We start from the raw sequence: 22118 nt of genomic DNA, 5'->3' as shown, positions 1-22118 counted from the left end.
GCTGTATGCAGGAAAAAATTTAATAGAAAAAGTGCAAACTAAACAGCCCTCTGGTGGGTGGGAAGACAGCCCCTACCCCCACCCCCATCAGCCACCACACCTCTCTGCTGCCCTAGAAACTGTGCTCCTGACCTGCTCTGCCCCCTTCCCTGGATAGAGCACCCTCTGGAAGACAGAATCTTCTGAGATTCACATTTGGGTTTTGTGACAAGGGGACATGTGCATTTTTTCTTCTGTATGCTATATTTTGGCTGCACATATATCTTTAACCCAGGAGCCCAGGGGTAGGCAAAGGAAGATTGAGGTAATCAATGTTGCACCTTTTTTCTTCAGTGGTGACTTACTTCTCTTTTATTTTTCTTCATCCTTCCCAATCCCCCGACCTGATCTGTGTAACTCTTATCTTGGACACTCGAGTAGATGGAATATTTCAGAGGTAGTGGGTGGGAGGGGAGGGGAGAAACCAACAACAAAGTGTTCTTGCTCTGATCAAATTTTTTAAGTGCAAAACTTACACTCTGAAAACTATAATGTATTGGTGAAAGAAATTAAAGCTCTAAGTAAGTGGAAAACATTTCATGGGGATGGATTTGAAGACTTGATGTGGTTAAGATAGCATTGCTCTGCAGATTGATCCACAGACTCAACACAATCTCTATTAAAATCCCAGCTGCCTTTTTTGCAGAAATTGACATGCTGATCTTAAAATGTTGATCTTGAAAAAGAAAGACAAAGCAGAAGGACTTATATGACCTGATATCAAGACTTATTCTTAAGATGTAGGAATCAAGATAGTGTGGTATTGGTGAAAGGATAGACAAATAGGTCAATGGAGCAAAACAGAAAGCTCAGAGATAGATTCACACAATTGTTTTATCAAAAACAGAAAGGCAATTCAACAAATGGTGCTGAATAAATTGGACACCCATATGCAAAAAAAGCATTCTTGACACTCACACCTTATACACACACAAAAAAAAAACTCTAAATGTAAAAACACAAAACTAAAATTTATAGAAGAAAACACAGGAGAAAATCTGTGACCTCATATTTGGTGGTTAGCTTTTGGATATGACACCATAGCATAATCCACAAAAGGAAAGTTTGATAAATTGGAATTTCTCAAAATTAAAATAAGTCATTCAGTGAAAGATACTGTTGGGGTGAATGAAATAACAAACTACAGACTGGGAAAAACTATTTGTGAATCACACATGCAATGAAGTATTTGTATCCAGAATATGTTAAAAACTCTTAAAACTCAACAATAAGAAAACAAAAGGCTCAATTTTAAAACTGGACAAAATATCTGAACAGAACATTTCACTGAAGAAGATACATGGATGGCAAATAAACCATCAGTTAAAAAGATGCTTAATATAATTTGTCACTGCTGCTGCTGCTGCTAAGTCACTTCAGTTGTATCCGACTCTCTGCGACCCCATAGATGGCAGCCCACCAGGCTCCGCCGTCCCTGGGATTCTCCAGGCAAGAACACTGGAGTGGGTTGCCATTTCCTTCTCCAATGCATGAAAGTGAAAAGTGAAAGTGAAGTCGCTCAGTTGTGTCTGACTCTTCGCGACCCCGTGGACTGAAGCCTACCAGGCTCCTCTGTCCATGGAATTTTCCAAGCAAGAGTACTGGAGTTGGTTGCCATTGCCTTAGGCAAATTGCAAAAGAACGAGCTGCCATGACATACCATTTGAATATTTAAAAAACAAAAAACAAACAACCCTGACAATACCAAATGCTGTCAAAGATTTGAAACGAGAGCTGTGGGAAGGCAAACATGGTACAGGCACTTTGGAAGACAGTTTCTTATAATGTTAAACATGGACTTACCATATGAACTAATAATCATGCTCCCAGGAATTTACCCAACTGAACTGAAAACAAAAAACTGCATGTGAATATTTTTAGCAGCTTTATTCATAATCTCCCAAAATTGGGAGCCACCAAGATAGCCCTCAATAGGTGAATAGATGAACAAATTATGGTATACATGATGGAAAACTACTCAGCAAGAAAAAAGAAACATGATATTCATCCATGCAAAAAAATGGATAAGTCTCAAATGCCCCTTACTGAGCTGAAAGAACCAGAATGAAAGAGCTACATAATGAATCATTCTATTCATGAGGCACTCTGGAAGAGGCAAAACTGTAGGAATGGAAAAAAAAAAAGATCAGTGGTTTCCAGGAGAAGGGGTTAAGTAGGCAAAGCACAGAGCATTCTCTCGAGTGATAGAATTCACATATATGGTGCTGGCATGATAGACATATGATTCTGCATTTCTCAAAGCCTACTAGCACAAAGAGTGAACTGTATAAATTTTTTTCTAAGTTAACTAGGAGGTTAGAGGGGGGAAGTGGAGATTGTGACCATATGTTTAATGACTAACCGTCAAAGAGTAGACTATGGAAAAGGGAGCAAAAATAACTTTATAGTGAAGAAACCTGGCAAACACTATCTGAACCCATTAATGTCATCAGTGTTGAGTCATGTCAATCTCATGTACCCCTGATGTTAATTTCCATCACTGAAATTAACATCACTGGTAGTGGGACAAATAAAATTTTCTGTGCCTTGGGGATGCACTGAGAAACACACAACCACCACTGCTCTGGTATTTGTGGCTAGAAATGCATAATCTGAATCTAAACATGAGAAAACATCAGATAAACAAAAAGTGAGGGACATTCTAGGAAATAAATGGGCTATATGCTACAAAAAACTTACTTAGGAGGAAGGTTGTGACCAACCTAGACAGCATATTAAAAAGCAGAGGCATTACTTTGCCAACAAAGGTCCATCTACTTAAGGCTATGGTTTTTCCAGTGGTCATGTATGGATGGGAGAGTTAGACTACAAAGAAAGCTGAGCACCAAAGAATTGTGCTGAACTGTGGTGTTGGAGAAGACTCTTGAGAGAATCCCTTGGACTGTAAGGAGATCCAACCAGTGCATCCTAAAGGAGATCAGTCCTGGGTGTTCATTGGAAGGTCCGATGTTGAAGCTGAAACTACTTTGGCCACCTGATGCAAAGAGCTGACTCATTGGAAAAGACCCTGATGCTGGGAGGGGTTGGGGGCAGGAGGAGAAGGGGATGACAGAGGATGAGATGGTTAGATGGCATCACCGACTCAATGGACATGAGTTTGGGTGGGCTCCAGGAGTTGGTGTTGGACAGGGAGGCCTGGCGTGCTGCAGCTCATGGGGTCGCAAAGAGTCAGACATGACTGAGTGACTGAACTGAACTGAAGTGAATCAGTAAATATAAGAGGAATGAAAGAAATGGAAAATCACCATTAGATTACCACTGTAATTCTGGAATGAGAAGTCAAGTGGGCCTTAGGAAGCATCACTAGGAATAGAGCTAGTGGAGGTGATAGAATTCCAGTTGAGCTATTTCAAATCCTAAAAGATGAAGCTGTGGAAGTGCTGCATTCAGTATGCCAGCAAATCTGGAAAACTCAGCAGTGTCCAAAAGACTGGAAAAGGTCAGTCTTCATTCCAATCCCAAAGAAAGGCAATGCCAAAGAATGCTCAAACTACCGCACAATAGCACTCATCTCACATGCTAGTAAAGTAATGCTCAAAATTCTCCAAGCCAGGCTTCAACAGTACATGAACTGTGAACTTCCATATGTTCAAGCTGGATTTAGAAAAGGTGGAGGAACCAGAGATCAAATGGTCAACGTCTGCTGGATCATCAAAAAAGCAAGAGAGTTACAGAAAAACATCAACTTCTGCTTTATTGACTATGCCAAAGCCTTTGACTGTGTGGATCACAACAAACTGTGGGAAATTCTTAAAGAGATGGGAATACCAGGCCACCTGAACTGCCTCTTGAGAAATCTGTATGCAGGTCAAGAAGCAACAGTTAGAACTGGACATGGAACAACAGACTGGTTCCAAATAGGAAAAGGAGTACATCAAGGCTGTATATTGTCACCCTGCTTATTTAACTTATATGCAGAGTACATCATAAGAAATGCTGGACTGGATGAAGCCCAGGCTGGAATCAAGATTGCCAGGAGAAATATCAATAACCTCAGATATGCAGATGACACCACCCCTATGGCAGAAAGTGAAGAAGAACTAAAGAGCCTCTTGATGAAAGAGGAGAGTGAAAAAGTTGGCTTAAAGCTCAACATTCAGAAAACTAAGATCATGGCATCTGGTCCCATCACTTCATGGCAAATAGATGGGCAAACAATGGAAACAGTGTCAGACTTTATTTTCTTGGGCCCCAAAATCACAGCAGATTGTGACTGCAACCATGAAATTAAAAGACACTTGCTCCTTCAAAGAAAAATTATGACCAATCTAGACAGCATATTATAAAGCAGAGACATTACTTTGCCAACAAAGATCTGTCTAGTCAAAGCTATGGTTTTTCCAATAGTCATGTGTGGATGTGAGATTTGGACTATAAAGAAAGCTGAGCACTGAAGAATTGATGCTTTTGAACTGTGGTGTTGCAGAAGACTCTTGAGAGTCTCTTGGACTGTAAGGAGATCCAACCAGTCCATCCTAAAGGAAATCAGTCCTGAATATTCATTGGAAGGACTGATGCTGAAGCTGAAACTCCAATACTTTGGCCATCTTATGCAAAGAACTGATTCATTTGAAAAGACCCTTATGCTGGGAAAGATTGAAGGTGAGGAAGAGAAGGGGACAACTGAAGATGATATGGTTGGATGACATCACTGACTCAATGGACATGAGTTTGAGTAAGCTCCAAGAGTTGGTGATGGACAGTGAGGCCTGGTGTGCTGCAGTCCATGGGGTCACAAAGAGTCGGAGATGACTGAGGGACTGAAATGAATTGAATCACTGCAAGCAAAATGGTGGCTCAGTGGTAAAGAATCTGTCTGCAATGCAAGAAACACAGGTTTAACCCCAATCCAGATAGATGCCCTGAAGAAGAAAATGGTAACCTACTACAGTATTCTTACCTGTGAAATCCCATGGACAGAAGAGCCTGGACAGCTATAGTCCATTGGGTTGCAAAAGAGTGAGACATGACATAGCAACTAAACAACAGCAAGAGTCACTTCTGGATACTAAAATTATATTGTATATGCAATAGTTTGAGGAGAAACAGAATGATTTCCTAGTCTCAAAACATCCTCCCCAGGACTTTTGTTAGTTATAAAGGGAAAGATAGTAACTTCACAGTAGTTTAATTCAGCAAATATCACTTGATGAAGTGACCAAGGTTAACATCACCAGAAATAAGACATGTTAATGTTGTATCCTTTGATATGGTTTCTATTTCTGTTAAGACAAAGTGGTTTTAAAAAGAGAAAATTTTATGCAAGCTTTCTAATAGTTTTTTGCTCTCTGACATTTTGTTTGTTTCAGTCATTAAGCTAAGGACATTTAGTAGATAGCAATTGTAAGAAAATCCAAAGGTATTTAACTTTCATAGTTATCCACTGGAATTATGGGTCAATAAAGAAAAGAAGACCATTCTTGTGGGTTTTTTAGCATTTACAATAAACTCAAATTTCAGTAAAATTTACAGAAATATAACAGCAATACAATTTGAAATTCATTGTATTTGTAGAAAGGAAGGAAATATCTAAATTTCCTTTTGATAAAAGGAGAATTCTCATGGTATTGCCAACTACAAATTGGCACTTGCCATCTACCTCTACAAGCATTAAATCATGGGCTACTGCTGATTTTTCAACATCCCCTGAAGGAAATCAAGGTGGAGAGCAGAAATGAGGACTCTGTGCTCTGGGAAAACAGGCAGAACAGGTCTTCAGATAGATATTTTCAGGAACCAATTTTTTTATCCCAATTCTTATATCTCTTCGTATCTAGAAAAGCATTAAAATGCTTTTAGTGGTGACAACTGCTCCTCTTGACTAGTAACTTTCGTGAGACTAGCAGAAACCTTCTTCAAAATATATGTGCTTGATTGCATGGATTCCCCTTTCACCAAAATCACCTATATACTGAACCGCCACCCCAGCAGTTTCTCAAAGCTATCTAAAATGCTGTTTCTTGGACTATAGTTCTCATTTTGCCCCAAATAAAACTTAACTTGCAACTCTCACGTAGTGCATTTTTTAAAAGTCAGTCATATCTTGACCAAGCTACCTTCAAAACCATTTCCAAAAACTCAGGCCGTATCAGATTTACATCCAAAAGCATAAAAAAGTTGCAAGCATAAGAAGAAAACAGAGAATTCAGTTTCTTTCAAGTATCCATAAACTATACATAAACATTGATAATATATCAAGCCATTTGAAAATGTCAATTTCAGGGGGAGGAGCCATGATGGCAGAGGAGTAGGACAGGGAGAACACTTTCTCCCCCACAAATTCATCAAAAGAGCATTTAAACGCCGAGTAAATTCCACAAAACAACTTCTGAATGCCGGCAGAGGACATCAGGCACCCAGAAAAGCAACCCAAGTCTTCGAAAGGAGGTAGGAAAAAATAAAAAAAAAATTAAAAATATAAAAGACCAAAAAAGGGACAAAAGAGGGAGGGACGGAGCTCCATCCCGGGAAGGGAGTCTTAAAAAGAGAGAAGTTTCAAAACATCAGGAAACCTTCTCACTGCCGAATCTGTGCCGAGTTTTGGAAGCACAGAGGGAAACATAACAGGGAGAAAAAATAAATAAACAATTATAAGTCGGAGATTGCGAGCCCTACGGTAACTCCCCCAGCGGAGAAGCAGCGCAGATGCCTGCACACGCCATTAGCAAGCGGGGGCTGGGCAGGGAGGCGCGGTGCGGGCTGCGTCGCTTAGAGCAAGGACCTGGCCTGAATACCCTGAGCGCTATCTGAGTGAAATAATCTGGGCTAGCAAACCAGACTGTGGGATATCTACCACGCGAAAAGCCAGCCCTAACCTAAGACACCGCCAGGCCTGTGCACGGAACAAAGGACTGAACAGAGATAGCCCGCTGCAGACCTTCCCCCCCCACCGCGGTGACACGCAGCCAGAGCTGGAGGGGGCAATCGCAGCCCCAGAGAGACATTATCTATAAAACTGTAAGCAGGCTTCTTTGCTAACTAAAACTTCTTGGGGGTCTGGACGGTCAACATCTCCCTGAGAAGGTGCGCCGGTTGTACACCTAGATAACTGAGCGGCGGGGAGGCGATAAGTCGCAGCAATCATGCTCGCTAAACACCTCATCACCTGAGCTGCTTGGACCTGGGAAGGGCACAAAATGCAGGCCCATCCAAGAGTCTGCGCCTCTGAGGACTACCCGAGTGCCTGAACCTGAGCAGCTTGGACCTGGGAGGTGCAGGCAGCCCAGGGCCGGCCTCGGATGGTTCCCGGCAGAGCAACCTAGAGCCTGAGCAGTGTGGGCAGGGAGGCTACACGTGCCGCGAGCGGGGGCAGACCCAGTGTGGCTGAGGCACTGTGAGCACACGCCAGTGTTACTTGTTTGCAGCATACCTCCCTCCCTCCCCACAGCGCGACTGAACAATGAGCCTAAAAAGAAAAAAAAAAAGTTTCCTCCACCGTCCCCTTTGTGTCAGGGCGGAAACCAGACACTGAAGAGACCAGCAAACAGAAGAAGCTATAACAGAGGGAACCGCCTTGGAAGCTACAGGAAATAGATTAAAACCCTGTGGTTACTACCAACTACATAGGAAGGGGCCTATAGATCTTGAGAAATAAAAGTCGGACCAAGGAACTAGCCAAAAATGAGCTGAACCCACAATACTCACAACAAAACCAGAGAAAGTCCTTGACATATTTTTACTATTTTTATGATCATTCTTTCTTTCTTTCTTTAATTTAAAAAAAAAAAATATAAGTCCTCTTTTATTCCTTTAATTTTCACTTTTATAACCTATTACTTTGCAAAAAAAAAGACACCATTTTTTTTTTTCTTCAGCAAACTTCATATATATATTTTTTATAATATTTTGACCTTGGTTTTTTTTTTCTTCTATTCTTTAACATTGTATTTTTGAAATTCCAAACTCTACTCTAGATTTTTAATTTTAGCTTTTTGGTATTTGTTATCAATTTTTGTACCTATAGTTTTTTATAATTTCTGTGACTTTTTTTTTCTCTGTTTCTTTCTCTTCTTCTTTTATATAACATTGTATATCTGAAATTCCAAACTCTACTCTAGATTTTTAACTTTTGCTTTTTGGTATTAGTTATCTATTTTTTACCTATATTTTCTTTATAATTTTCGCAACCTTGTTTGTTTTTGTTTGTTCGTTTTTTCTCTCTTTCTTTTCCTTCTTTTCTTTAACATCATATTTTTAAAATTCCAAACTCTACTCTAGATTTTTAATTTTTGCTTTTATGTATTTGTTACCAATTTTGTACCTTTAAGAACCCAATCTTCAGGGGGGGAGGAGCTAAGATGGCAGAGGAGTAGGATGGGGAGAACACTTTCTCCCCCACAAATTCATCAAAAGAACATTTAAACGCCAAGTAAATTCCACAAAACAACTTCTGAATGCCGGCAGAGGACATCAGGCACCCAGAAAAGCAACCCAAGTCCTTGAAAGGAGGTAGGAAAAAATATAAAAGACCAAAAAAGGGACAAAATAAGGAGGGATGGAGTTCCATCCCGGGAAGGGAGTCTTAAAAAGAGAGAAGTTACCAAACACCAGGAAACCTTCTCACTGCTGAATCTGTGCCGAGCCTTGGAAGCACAGAGGGCAACATAACAGGGAGGAAAAATAAGTAAACAATTAAAACCTGCACATTGCGAGCCCTACGGTAACTCCCCCAGCGGAGAAGCAGCGCAGACGTCTGCACACGCCATTAGCAAGCGGGGGCTGGGCAGGGAGGTGCGGCGCGGGCTGCATCGCTTAGAGCAAGGACCTGGCCTGAATACCCCGAGCGCTATCTGAGTGAAATAATTGGGGCTAGCAAACCAGACTGTGGGATATCTATCACGCGAAAAGCCAGCCCTAACCTATGACACCGCCAGGCCCACGAATGGAACAAAGGACTGAACAGAGATAGCCGGTGGCAGACCATCCCCCTCCGGTGATAGGCAGCCAGAGCCGGAATAGGACAATCGCAGCCCCAGAGAGACATTATCTATAAAACTGTAAGCAGGCTTCTTTGCTAACTAAAACTTCTTGGGGGTCTGGACAGTCAACATCTGCCTGAGAAGGTGTGCCGGTGCACACCTAGATAACCGAGCCGCGGGGAGGCGATAAATCGCAGCAATTGCGCACGCAAAACACCTCATCACCTGAGCTGCTGGGATCTGGGGAGGGCACAAAACACAGGCCCAACCGAGAGTCTGCGCCTCTGAGGACTACCCGAGTGCCTGAACCTGAGCGGCTTGGACCTGGGAAGTACAGGCAGCCCAGGGCCAGCCACGGATGGTTCCTGGCAGAGCAACCTAGAGCCTGAGCAGCGTGGGCAGAGAGGCCACATGTGCCGTGAACGGCGGGGGGGTCGGGGGGGGGGGCAGACCCAGTGTGGCTGAGGCACTGCGAGCACATGCCAGTGTTATTTGTTTGCAGCATCCCTCCCTACCTCCCCTCAGTGCGACTGAACAAGTGAGTCTATAAAAAAAAAAAAAAGTGTCCTCCACCAGACACTTTGTGTCAGGGCGGAAACCAGACACTGAAGAGACCAGCAAACAGAAGAAGCTATAACAGAGGGAACCACCTTGGAAGCTATAGGCAATAGATGAAAACCCGGTGGTTACTACCAACTACATAGGAAGGGGCCTATAGATCTTGAGAAATAAAAGTCGGACCAAGGAACTAGCCAAAAATGAACTGAACCCACAATACTCACAACAAAACCGGAGAAAGTCCTAGATATATTTTTACTATTTGTACGATCATTCTTTCTTTCTTTCTTTTTTTAATTATCTTTTTTAATTTAAAAAAAATTTTAAGTCCTCTATTATTCCTTTAATTTCCACTTTTATAACCGATTACTTTGCAAAAAAAGAGAAGACCCTATTTTTTAAAGCAAACTTCATATATATATATATATTTTTATAATTTTTTGACCTTTTTTTTCCCTTCTTTTCTTTAACATTGTATTTTTGAAATTCCAAACTCTACTCTAGATTTTTAATTTTAGCTTTTTAGTATTTGTTATCAGTTTTGTACCTATAGTTTTTTTTTTTAATAATTTCTGTGACCCTTTTTTATTTTCTCTTTTTCTTTTTCTCTGTTTCTTTCTCTTCTTCTTTTAAAGAACATTGTATATCTGAAATTCCAAACTCTACTCTAGATTTTTAATTTATGCTTTTTGATATTTGTTATCAATTTTGTACCTGTTTTTTTTTTAATAATTTATGCGACTTTGTTTGTTCTTGTTTGTTTGTTTTTTCTCTCTCTTTCTTTTTCTTCTTTTTTTAACATTGTATTTTTGAAATTCCAAACTCTACTCTAGATTTTTAATTTTTGCTTTTATGTATTTGTTACCAATTTTGTACCTTTAAGAACCCAATCTTCAGTACCCATTTTTCACTAGGGAGCAAGATTACTGGCTTAACTGCTCTCTCTCCCTTTGGACTCTCCTTTTTCTCCACCAGGTCGCCTGTGTCTCCTCCCTAACCCCTCTCTACTCTACTCAACTCTGTGAATTTCTGTGTATTCCAGACGTTGGAGAACACTTAGGGAACTGATTACTGGCTGGATCTGTCTCCCTCCTTTTCATTCCCCCCATTTATCCTCCTGGCCACCTCTGCCACCTTCCTCCTTCTTCTCTTCTCTGTATAACTCTGTGAACAACTCTGAGCGGTCCAGTTGTGGAGTGCACATAAGGAAGAGATTACTGAATAGCCCACTCTCTCTTCTGTTGATTCCACCTCATCTCATTCAGATCGCCTCTAACCCCCTCCTCACTCTTCTCTTCTCCATATGACGCTGTAAACCTCTCTGGGTGAAACAAGTTTCAGAGCAAGACATACCAAGCAAATTCTCCAGCAGCAAGGAACACAGCCCTGAGCTCCAAGATACAGGCAGCCCAAAGTCACCCCAAAACCATAGACATCCCATAACTCATTACTGGACATTTCATTGCACTCCAGAGAGAAGAAATACAGCTCCACCCACCAGAACACCGACACAAGCTTCCCTAACCAGGAAACCTTGACAAGCCACTGTACAAACCCACACACAGTGAGGAAACACCACAATAAAGAGAACTCCACAAACTGCCAGAATACAGAAAGGACACCCCAAACTCAGCAATTTAAACAAAAGGAAGAGACAGAGGAATACCCAGCAGATAAAGGAACAGGATAAATGCCCACCAAACCAAACAAAAGAGGAAGAGATAGGGAATCTACCTGATAAAGAATTCCGAATAATGATAGTGAAATTGATCCAAAATCTTGAAATCAAAATGGAATCACAGATAAATAGCTTGGAGACAAAGATTGACAAGATGCAAGAAAGGTTTAACAAGGACCTAGAAGAAATAAAGAGAGTCAATATATAATGAATAATGCAATAAATGAAATTAAAAACACTCTGGAGGCAACAAATAGTAGAATAACAGAGGCAGAAGTAGGATTAGTGATTTAGAAGATAGAATGGTAGAAATAAATGAATCAGAGAGGATAAAAGAAAAACGAATTAAAAGAAATGAGGACAATCTCAGAGACCTCCAGGATAATATTAAACACTACAACATTCGAATCATAGGGGTCCCAGAAGAAGAAGACAAAAAGAAAGACCATGAGAAAATACTTTAAGAGATAATAGTTGAAAACTTCCCTAAGATGGGGAAGGAAATAATCACCCAAGTCCAAGAAACCCAGAGAGTCCCAAACAGGATAAACCCAAGGCAAAACACCCCAAGACACATATTAATCAAATTAACAAAGATCAAACACAAAGAACAAATATTAAAAGCAGCAAGGGAAAAACAACAAATAACACACAAGGGAATTCCCATAAGGATAACAGCTGATCTTTCAATAGAAACTCTTCAAGCCAGGAGGGAATGGCAAGACATACTTAAAATGATGAAAGAAAATAACCTACAGCCCAGATTACTGTACCCAGCAAGGATCTCATTCAAATATGAAGGAGAAATCAAAAGCTTCTCAGTCAAGCAAAAGCTGAGAGAATTCTGCACCACCAAACCAGCTCTCCAACAAATACTAAAGGATATTCTCTAGACAGGAAACACAAAAAGGGTGTATAAATTCGAACCCAAAACAATAAATGGCAACGGGATCATATTTATCAGTAATTACCTTAAATGTAAATGGGTTGAATGCCCCAACCAAAAGACAAAGACTGGCTGAATGGATACAAAAACAAGACCCCTACATATGTTGTCTACAAGAGACCCACCTCAAAACAGGGGACACATACAGACTGAAAGTGAAGGGCTGGAAAAAGATTTTCCATGCAAATAGGGACCAAAAGAAAGCAGGAGTAGCAATATTCATATCAGATAAAATAGACTTTAAAACAAAGGCTGTGAAAAGAGACAAAGATGGTCACTACATAATGATCAAAGGATCAATCCAAGAAGAAGATATAACAATTATAAATATATATGCACCCAACATGGGAGCACCACAGTATGTAAGACAAATGCTAACAAGTATGAAAGGAGAAATTAACAATAACACAATAATAGTGGGAGACTTTAATACCCCACACACACCTATGGATAGATCAACTAAACAGAAAATTAACAAGGAAACACAAACTTTAAATGATACAATAGACCAGTTAGACCTAATTGATATCTATAGGACATTTCATCCCAAAACAATGAATTTCACCTTTTTCTCAGGTGCACATGGAACCTTCTCCAGGATAGATCACATCCTGGGCCATAAATCTAGCTTTGGTAAATTCAAAAAAATTGAAATCATTCCAAGCATATTTTCTGACCACTATGCAGTAAGATTAGATCTCAATTACAGGAGAAAAACTATTAAAAATTCCAACACATGGAGGCTGAACAACATGCTGCTGAATAACCAACAAATCACAGAAGAAATCAAAAAAGAAATCAAAATTTGCATAGAAACGAATGAAAATGAAAACACAACAACCCAAAACCTGTGGGACACTATAAAAGCAGTCCTAAGGGGAAAGTTCATAGCAATACAGGCATACCTCAAGAAACAAGAAAAAAGTCAAATAAACAACCTAACTACACCTAAAGCAACTAGCAAAGGAAGAAATGAAGAACCCCAGGGTTAGTAGAAGGAAAGAAATCTTTAAAAATTAGGGCAGAAATAAATGCAAAAGAAACAAAAGAGACCATAGCAAAAATCAACAAAGCCAAAAGCTGGTTCTTTGAAAGGATAAATAAAATTGACAAACCATTAGCCAGACTCATTAAGAAACAAAGGGAGAAAAATCAAATCAATAAAATTAGAAATGAAAATGGAGAGATCACAACAGACAACACAGAAATACAAAGGATCATAAGAGACTACTATCAACAATTATATGCCAATAAAATGGACAACGTGGAAGAAATTGACAAATTCTTAGAAAAGTACAACTTTCCAAAACTGGACCAGGAAGAAATAGAAAATCTTAACAGACCTATCACAAGCTCGGAAATTGAAACTGTAATCAAAAATCTTCCAGCAAACAAAAGCCCAGGTACAGACAGCTTCACAGCTGAATTCTACCAAAAATTTAGAGAAGAGCTAACACCTATCCTGCTCAAACTCTTCCAGAAAATTGCAGAGGAAGGTAAGCTTCCAAATTCATTCTATGAGGCCACCATCACCCTAATACCAAAACCTGACAAAGATCCCACACAAAAAGAAAACTACAGGCCAGTATCACTGATGAACATAGATGCAAAAATCCTTAACAAAATTCTAGCAATCATAATCCAACAACACATTAAAAAGATCATACACCATGACCAAGTGGGCTTTATCCCAGGGATGCAAGGATTCTTCAATATCCGCAAATCAATCAATGTTATACACCACATTAACAAATTGAAAAATAAAAACCATATGATTATCTCAATAGATGCAGAGAAAGCCTTTGACAAAATTCAACATCCATTTATGATAAGAACTCTCCAGAAAGCAGGAATAGAAGGAACGTACCTCAACATAATAAAAGCTATATATGACAAACCCACAGCAAACATTATCCTCAATGGTGAAAAATTGAAAGCATTTCCTCTAAAGTCAGGAACAAGACAAGGGTGCCCACTTTCACCATTACTATTCAACATAGTTTTGGAAGTTTTGGCCACAGCAATCAGAGCAGAAAAAGAAATAAAAGGAATCCAAATTGGAAAAGAAGAAGTAAAACTCTCACTATTTGCAGATGACATGATCCTCTACATAGAAAACCCTAAAGACTCCACCAGAAAATTACTAGAACTAATCAATGATTATAGTAAAGTTGCAGGATATAAAATCAACACACAGAAATCCCTTGCATTCCTATACACTAATAATGAGAAAACTGAAACAGAAATTAAGGAAACAATTCCATTCACCATTGCAACGGAAAGAATAAAATACTTAGGAATATATCTACCTAAAGAAACTAAAGACCTATATATAGAAAACTATAAAACACTGGTGAAAGAAATCAAAGAGGACACTAATAGATGGAGAAATATACCATGTTCATGGATTGGAAGAATCAATATAGTGAAAATGAGTATACTACCCAAAGCAATTTATAGATTCAATGCAATCCCCATCAAGCTACCAATGGTAGTCTTCACAGAGCTAGAACAAATAATTTCACAATTTGTATGGAAATACAAAAAACCTCGAATAGCCAAAGCAATCTTGAGAAAGAAGGATGGAACTGGAGGAATCAACCTGCCTGACTTCAGGCTGTATTACAAAGCCACAGTTATCAAGACAGTATGGTACTGGCACAAAGACAGAAATATAGATCAATGGAACAAAATAGAAAGCCCAGAGATAAATCCACGCACATATGGACACCTTATCTTTGACAAAGGAGGCAAGAATATACAATGGATTAAAGACAATCTCTTTAACAAGTGGTGCTGGGAAATCTGGTCAACCACTTGTAAAAGAATGAAACTGGACCACTTTCTAACACCATACACAAAAATAAACTCAAAATGGATTAAAGATCTCAACGTAAGACCAGAAACTATAAAACTCCCAGAGGAGAACATAGGCAAAACACTCTCTGACATACATCACAGCAGGATCCTCTATGACCCACCTCCCAGAATATTGGAAATAAAAGCAAAAATAAACAAATGGGACCTAATTAAACTTAAAATCTTCTGCACATCAAAGGAAACTATTAGCAAGGTGAAAGGCAGCCTTCAGAATGGGAGAAAATAATAGCAAATGAAGCAACTGACAAACAACTAATCTCAAAAATATACAAGCAACTCCTACAGCTCAACTCCAGAAAAATAAATGACCCAATCAAAAAATGGGCCAAAGAACTAAATAGACATTTCTCCAAAGAAGACATACAGATGGCTAACAAACACATGAAAAGATGCTCAACATCACTCATTATCAGAGAAATGCAAGTCAAAACCACTATGAGGTACCATTTCCCGCCAGTCAGAATGGCTGCGATCCAAAAGTCTACAAATAATAGAGTCTACAAATAGTCTACAAACAAATTGGAGAGGGTGTGGAGAAAAGGTAACCCTCTTACACTGTTGGTGGGAATGCAAACTAGTACAGCCACTATGGAGAACAGTGTGGAGATTCCTTAAAAAACTGGAAATAGAACTGCCTTATGATCCAGCAATCCCACTGCTGGGCATACACACTGAGGAAACCAGAAGGGAAAGAGACAGGTGTACCCCTATGTTCATCGCAGCACTGTTTATAGTAGCCAAGACATGGAAGCAACCTAGATGTCCATCAGCAGATGAATGGATAAGAAAGCTGTGGTACATATACACAATGGAGTATTACTCAGCCATTAAAAAGAATACATTTGAATCAGTTCTAATGAGGTGGATGAAACTGGAGCCTATTATACAGAGTGAAGTAAGCCAGAAAGAAAAACACCAATACAGTTTACTAACACATATATATGGAATTTAGAAAGATGGTAACAATAACCCGGTGTACGAGACAGCAAAAGAGACACTGATGTATGGAACAGTCTTATGGACTCTGTTGCAGAGGGAGAGGGTGGGAAGATTTGGGAGAATGGCATTGAAACATGTATAATATCATGTATGAAACGAGTTGCCAGTCCAGGTTCGATGCACGATACTGGATGCTTGGGGCGAGTGTACTGGGACAACCCAGAGGGATGGTATGGGGAGGGAGGAGGGAGGAGGGTTCAGGATGGGGAACGCGGGTATACCTGTGGTGGATTCATTTTGATATTTGGCAAAACTAATACAATTTTTAAAGTTTAAAAATAGAATAAAATTTTTTAAAAAAATGTCAATTTCAAAAGTAGAAGAAATGTTATATGTTCTGATTACAACAAAATAAAGCTAGAACTTAATTACCAGATCAGGAAAAAAGTTTCTTTGCCCTGGAGATTTATTAAAATGTATTTTAAATAATGACTTGAGTCAAAGGGAAAACACCAAAACATCAACCAAAGAGTGGACCTTTGAGATGGATTTAAAGCATAAGGGCAGTCTCTAGCCACTGTGGTATCATTGTGTGGGTTAGAAAAAGTGTTTCCTTCTTCAAGTAAAAAAAAAAAGACCAACCCAACTGCATCTGTGGATATTTATAAGGTGATGGCCCTGAGCCCAGCTAGCTGGAGGATGAGCTTGCCACTCAGGAAAACTAAGTCAATGTGAGTTGGGAGCTGTGAAAGGAAGAAAGAAAAAAAAAAAAAAACTGCTAAATAATGAGTTTTCCCTTAAGACTGGAGGCAAACTTCTGGTTAGTAAAGTGCCTACTACCAAGATATTGAAGGCCAGGGAAAAAGTCTCACCTGAGGAACATTTTCTTTGATTGAACTTAATATGCTCAAGGCCCTGACTCCTAAGGACAAAGAGATAAGAGTGCACTTGGTTTGAAAGTGAACGTCGATCAGTCGTGTCTGACTCTGCTCTTTGTAACCCCATGCAGTGTAGCCTGTCAGGCTCCTCTGTCCATGGAATTCTCCAGGCCAGAATACTGGAGTGGGTAGCTGTTCCCTTCTCCAAGAGATCTTCCCAACCGAGGGATCTTCCCAACCCAGGGATCGAACCCAGGTCTCCCACACTGCAGGAGGATTCTTTTCCAGTGAGCTACCAGGGAAGCATGCACTTGGTTTAATACTCAATTGCTTTTCTATAAGCCAGTACAGGATTGAACTGTTTCAATACTTTAGGTAAATTTTTCTATTTTTAAAAATTTCTTGTAAATAGTAATTACTCTATAACACCTGATGTAAATGATTCAGAAGCAAGCTTACTAAGCTTGTCTTAAAGGATGCCTGCATTCAAAGCCAAGAAATTCTCAATTTGTATTTGTGTTGTTAAAAACCATAGAACAGTCTTTTGGACTCTGTGGGAGAGGGAGAGGGTGGGATGATTTGGGAGAATGGCATTGAAACATGTATAATATCATATATGAAACGAGTTGCCAGTCCAGGTTCAATGCATGATACTGGATGCTTGGAGCCGGTGCACTGGGACGACCCAGAGGGATGGTATGGGTAGGGAGAAGGGAGGGGGGTTCAGGATGGGGAACACGTGTATACCTGTGGTGGATTCATGTTGATGTATGGCAAAACCAATACAATATTGTAAAGTAATTAACCTCCAAATAAAATAAATAAATTTATATTGGAAAAAAACAATCAGATATTTTCTGATTAGAGTAGAACATTTTTTAATGGAGCTATTCCTAACATTATCTCCCTAAAATCACAGAAAGACTGAAGCAATTTTTGTGTTCTATTTTGTAAGGATTACTTTCTTTTGCAGAAGCACCTCTCCTAGAAGGGGAGCAATAAGGGCTCCAGGCGCTATGAAAGAATAGGGACTCTCCCCAGGGACAACTTCTCTCAGCCACGCACTTAAGTGGTACAAAAACATACCACAGTTGAAAACAGGTTGTGTATGGTGGGGATAAGGGGAAAGTCAATGACTATGATGAATATGAAAGTCACTGAATGAGATGAATAAAACATTTCCCCACCCACAAAAAAAAAAGGCGGGGGGTGGGGAGGAGACTGGTCTAGCTCTAGGTTAGTCTTGAGTCACCAGGTGGGAGTTTAAGAAGCTTCTGTTGAGACCCAAAGGAGACAGAATCTAGAGACAGGCCACAATGGTGCAGTGACAGAATAAAGACCTGGTTGCTAGGGTCAGGGAATAACCACCAGAAGCCTGGAAGAAGAGAAATGGAGCCCTAGCTCCTAGTCCCCTTTCCCACCCTCCTTCCTCTTAGGTTGTGTGAGATGTTACCTTTCACCTAAACATCATCTTCCTGATTTCAGACCTTTTAAATCTGGTCTCTGAGTTCTGCTTAGTTCCACATTTTCTACCCATTTGCACAGAGGACCACCACCTCTCCTTTCTGGAATCGCTAAGGTTTTCTACTTCACTTGTGACCTGGTCATCAGCCCTACTAATTCAGCTGAGATGGAAGTGCCCACCCTCTCCAAAACACTTAAGCCTCCTGATCTCAATGAAGAGTCTTTGGACCCTGGGATTATGATTGCCTTATTTGAAATTGGATCAATTCCCCCAGTTTCTTGCAGTTCTCTTCCTTCACTAAAAAGTAGTGACCACGAAGCAACTGAACAGCGAATTGCAAAGAAGTTTGAAAGCCTCTTAAAAGAAATTAAAGATATTGTTAAACATGTGACAAGTTATGAACAGAAGGTCACAGAAACAAAAGAACCTTTTAAGGAAACCAATATGTTTGAGGTGTCAGAACTTAGAGAAAAAATCATAGAACTTGATGAAATAAATAAAGAACTAGTGAAAAAACTGCTTGCTAGTTTGGACCTAGGGAAAAAAGAGAATGCAAAGAAACAGGAGATGAGGTTGGACAACCAGAACTCTGAGGACACAGTGCAAGACTGTTCAGGGGATTTGGTAAATTGTTCAAAAGGACAAAAAGCCCTTCCTGAAACTCAGCTAAGTAAGGAAAAAGCAAAGCACGGATTCCCTCACATTCAAGAAGAAAATATCAGACTGAGGAACAACATGGAGCGGTTACTACAAGAAGCAGAACACTGGAGTGTGGAACATACTGAGCTCAGCAAACTAATAAAATCCTATCAGAAATCTCAGAATGACATCAAAACTCTTAAAAATAATGGCACCCATTCCCCAACTCAAACAAATAATGAGTCAGCTAAGCAAGAGCTGGAGGAACAAGTGAAGAGATTGAAAGAAGACACATATTCATTGCATTTGATTGCAACCTTGCTGGAGAATGAATGCCAAATCTTAGAGCAGAGAGTAGAACTGCTTGATGAACTCCATCATCCGAAGGAAGAACCTCTACAAGGGGAGCCAATGCAAATAAATCATGAGCAGAGCGACAAGGAACAGAAGCTACCAGAGGCAGAGAAGGTCAAAATACATGAGAAAAACATGCCAGAAGTGGAAGGTACATTTCACAAAAGAGATCAGTTCTTTACAAGCCTGGATATTTGTCATAATAAGAAAGCTCATAATAACCAGTTCAATACTCGTATTGCAAAAAGAGCTCTTGTGGTAAAGAGGCCAGCTAGCAGCTTAAGTTAAAAAATACCAAAAGTAGAAGAAAAGGCAGATCTTCAAAAAACTATGTAGTACATCCAGCTCCAGGCATATCAATCATCAAACCTAAGAGAGACCTGTTTGTTCAACCAAGAAATAGCCATAGAACAAGAAGATTAACAATTAACATTATTCATTACCTTGATGGTTAGGTAAGTTTGGTCTTTAATGACCATCAATGTCAACTTTTGCTCACATTAGTCATCTTTACAAGCTGGTTTTGTAGTTATTACACAGAGATCTATGACACTTTAACCAAAAGTGAGAATTTACAGGTCCAAATAAGTAAAGATCTAAATAAAAACCACAACAAACAAAGGAAGGGATTCTTTTTTCTTTATTTAATCATTGCCTTGGGGAGAGAAGTTCTGGGGGAGAAAGTATGTAATACTTTAATTGTGAACCTTTCAAACTCCCTTTCAAACACATATTCCTTTTCCTATTTATTATCCACTGAAGTGTGGGCTGTAGTGGAGTTTTAAAAAAGCTGATAAATCACTCCTAATCTTCTCATAAATTTCCCTATTCCCTGGATCTACTGTTACTAATATTCCCTTCTTGTTCCTCAACTAGTAAATGGTGGGCATACCAGGCAGCAGAGACCCTTGGGGAAGGACACCTTGGCTTCTTTAGAAGAATAGATGTGTCTCAAGATTTTGTTCTGTGCTGGAAAAATTCCTCTCATTAATCCAGGTGAGGATAATTATTCAGAATTACTCAGGGAAGAAAGCATTATCATCTGTTAAGAGGACTGAACTTTTGGTTCCAGGAAAGATGGAGCAGAATCACTTCTCCCTGTTCCTCCCATTCAGTTCAGTTCAGTCGCTCAGTCGTGTCCGACTCTTTGTGACCCCATGAATCGCAGCACGCCAGGCCTCCCTGTCCATCACCAACTCCCAGAGTTTACTCAAACGCATGTCCATCAGGTCGGTGATGCCATCCAGCCATCTCATCCTCTGTTGTCCACTTCTCCTCCTGCCCACAATCCCTCCCAGAATCAGAGTCTTTTCAATGAGTCAACTCTTCACATGAGGTGGCCAAAGTATTGGAGTTTCAGCTTCAGCATCAGTCCTTCCAATGAACACCCAGGACTGATCTCCTTCAGGATGGACTGGTTGGATCTCCTTGATTGAGTCTTGGTTGAGTCTCCAAGGGACTCTCAAGAGTCTTCTCCAACACCACAGTTCAAAAGCATCACTTCTTCGGCACTCAGCTTTCTTCACAGTCCAGCTCTCACATCCATATATGACCACTGGAAAAACCATAGCCTTGACCAGATGGACCTTTTTTGGCAAAGTAATATCTCTGCTTTTTAATATGATATCTAAGTTGTCATAACTTTTCTTCCAAGGAGTAAGTGTCTTTTAATTTCATGGCTGCAGTCACCATCTGCAGTGATTTTGGAGCCCAAAAAAATAAAGTCTGACACTGTTTCCCCATCTATTTCCCATGAAGTGATGGGACCAGATGCCATGATCTTCATTTTCTGAATGTTGAGCTTTAAGCCAACTTTTTCATTCTCCTCTTTCACTTTCATCAAGAGGCTTTTTAGTTCCTCTTCACTTTCTGCCATAAGGGTGGTGTCATCTGCATATCTGAGGTTATTGATATTTCTCCCTGCAATCTTGATTCCAGCTGTGCTTCTTCCAGCCCAGAGTTTCTCATGATGTGCTCTGCAAACAAGTTAAATAAGCAGGGTGACAATATACAGCCTTGACGTACTCTTTTTCCTATTTGGAAACAGTCTGTTGTTCCATGTCCAGTTCTAACTGTTGCTTCCTGACCTGCATATAGGTTTCTCAAGAGGTAGGTCAGGTGGTCTGGTATTCCCATCCCTTTCAGAATTTTCCACAGTTTATTGTGATCCACACAGTCAAAGGCTTTGGCATAGTCAATAAAGCAGAAATAGATGTTTTTCTGGAACTCACTTGCTTTTTCCATGATCCAGCAGATGTTGGCAATTTGATCTCTTGTTCCTCTGCCTTTTCTAAATCCAGCTTGAACATCTGGAGTTTCATGATTCACGTATTGCTGAAGCCTGGTTTGGAGAATTTTGAGCATTACTTTACTAGTGTGTGAGATGAGTGCAATTGTGCGGTAGTTTGAGCATTCTTTGGTATTGCCTTTCTTTGGAATTAGAATGAAAACTGACCTTTTCCAGTCCTGTGGCCACTGCTGAGTTTTCCAAGCTAAAAACCCTGAGCATTAAGTATTAATATAAAATGAATGCAAGAAGACTCTGAAAGATGGAGTAGAGGAGGTGTAATAGCCAGGGTCCCCGAGACTTAATGAACGACGTACTGTGTTGTTTCCTGAGTTTTCTTTTGTCTCTTATATATGCTGGGAGATGACAACCCAGAAATGCCAACACATTTAGACAAAAAAAGCAGGCACCACCCCCTCACCCCCCAACCCAGGCCTGCTTTCTCTTGACAGAGGATGAGAAAACAGTCTGGCAAGAAAGAAACTTTTTAAAAAATTGCCCTGCTCTGGCCAAACT

At 40.0% G+C, this 22118-nt stretch overlaps 1 protein-coding gene across 1 annotated transcript; it reads left to right on the top strand.

The window, feature by feature from the left end:
* Positions 1 to 17718: 17718 nt before the first annotated feature.
* Positions 17719 to 19936, top strand: SPZ1 (spermatogenic leucine zipper 1). The gene has a single exon (XM_086362274.1). It carries the CDS (start codon positions 18488 to 18490, stop codon positions 19601 to 19603), a length of 1116 nt encoding a protein of 371 aa, XP_086218400.1. The 5' UTR covers positions 17719 to 18487; the 3' UTR covers positions 19604 to 19936.
* The last annotated feature ends 2182 nt before the right edge of the window (positions 19937 to 22118 follow it).

The sequence above is a fragment of the Bos grunniens genome, chromosome 20 (genome assembly GCF_055505025.1).
Source record: "Bos grunniens cultivar Pamir isolate PY7600 chromosome 20, Bosgru_T2T1.0, whole genome shotgun sequence".
In the NCBI taxonomy this organism is placed as follows: Eukaryota; Metazoa; Chordata; class Mammalia; order Artiodactyla; family Bovidae; genus Bos; species Bos grunniens.
The sequence above is the reverse complement of the archived record's forward strand: the minus strand, read 5'-3'. Positions and strand labels throughout refer to the sequence as shown.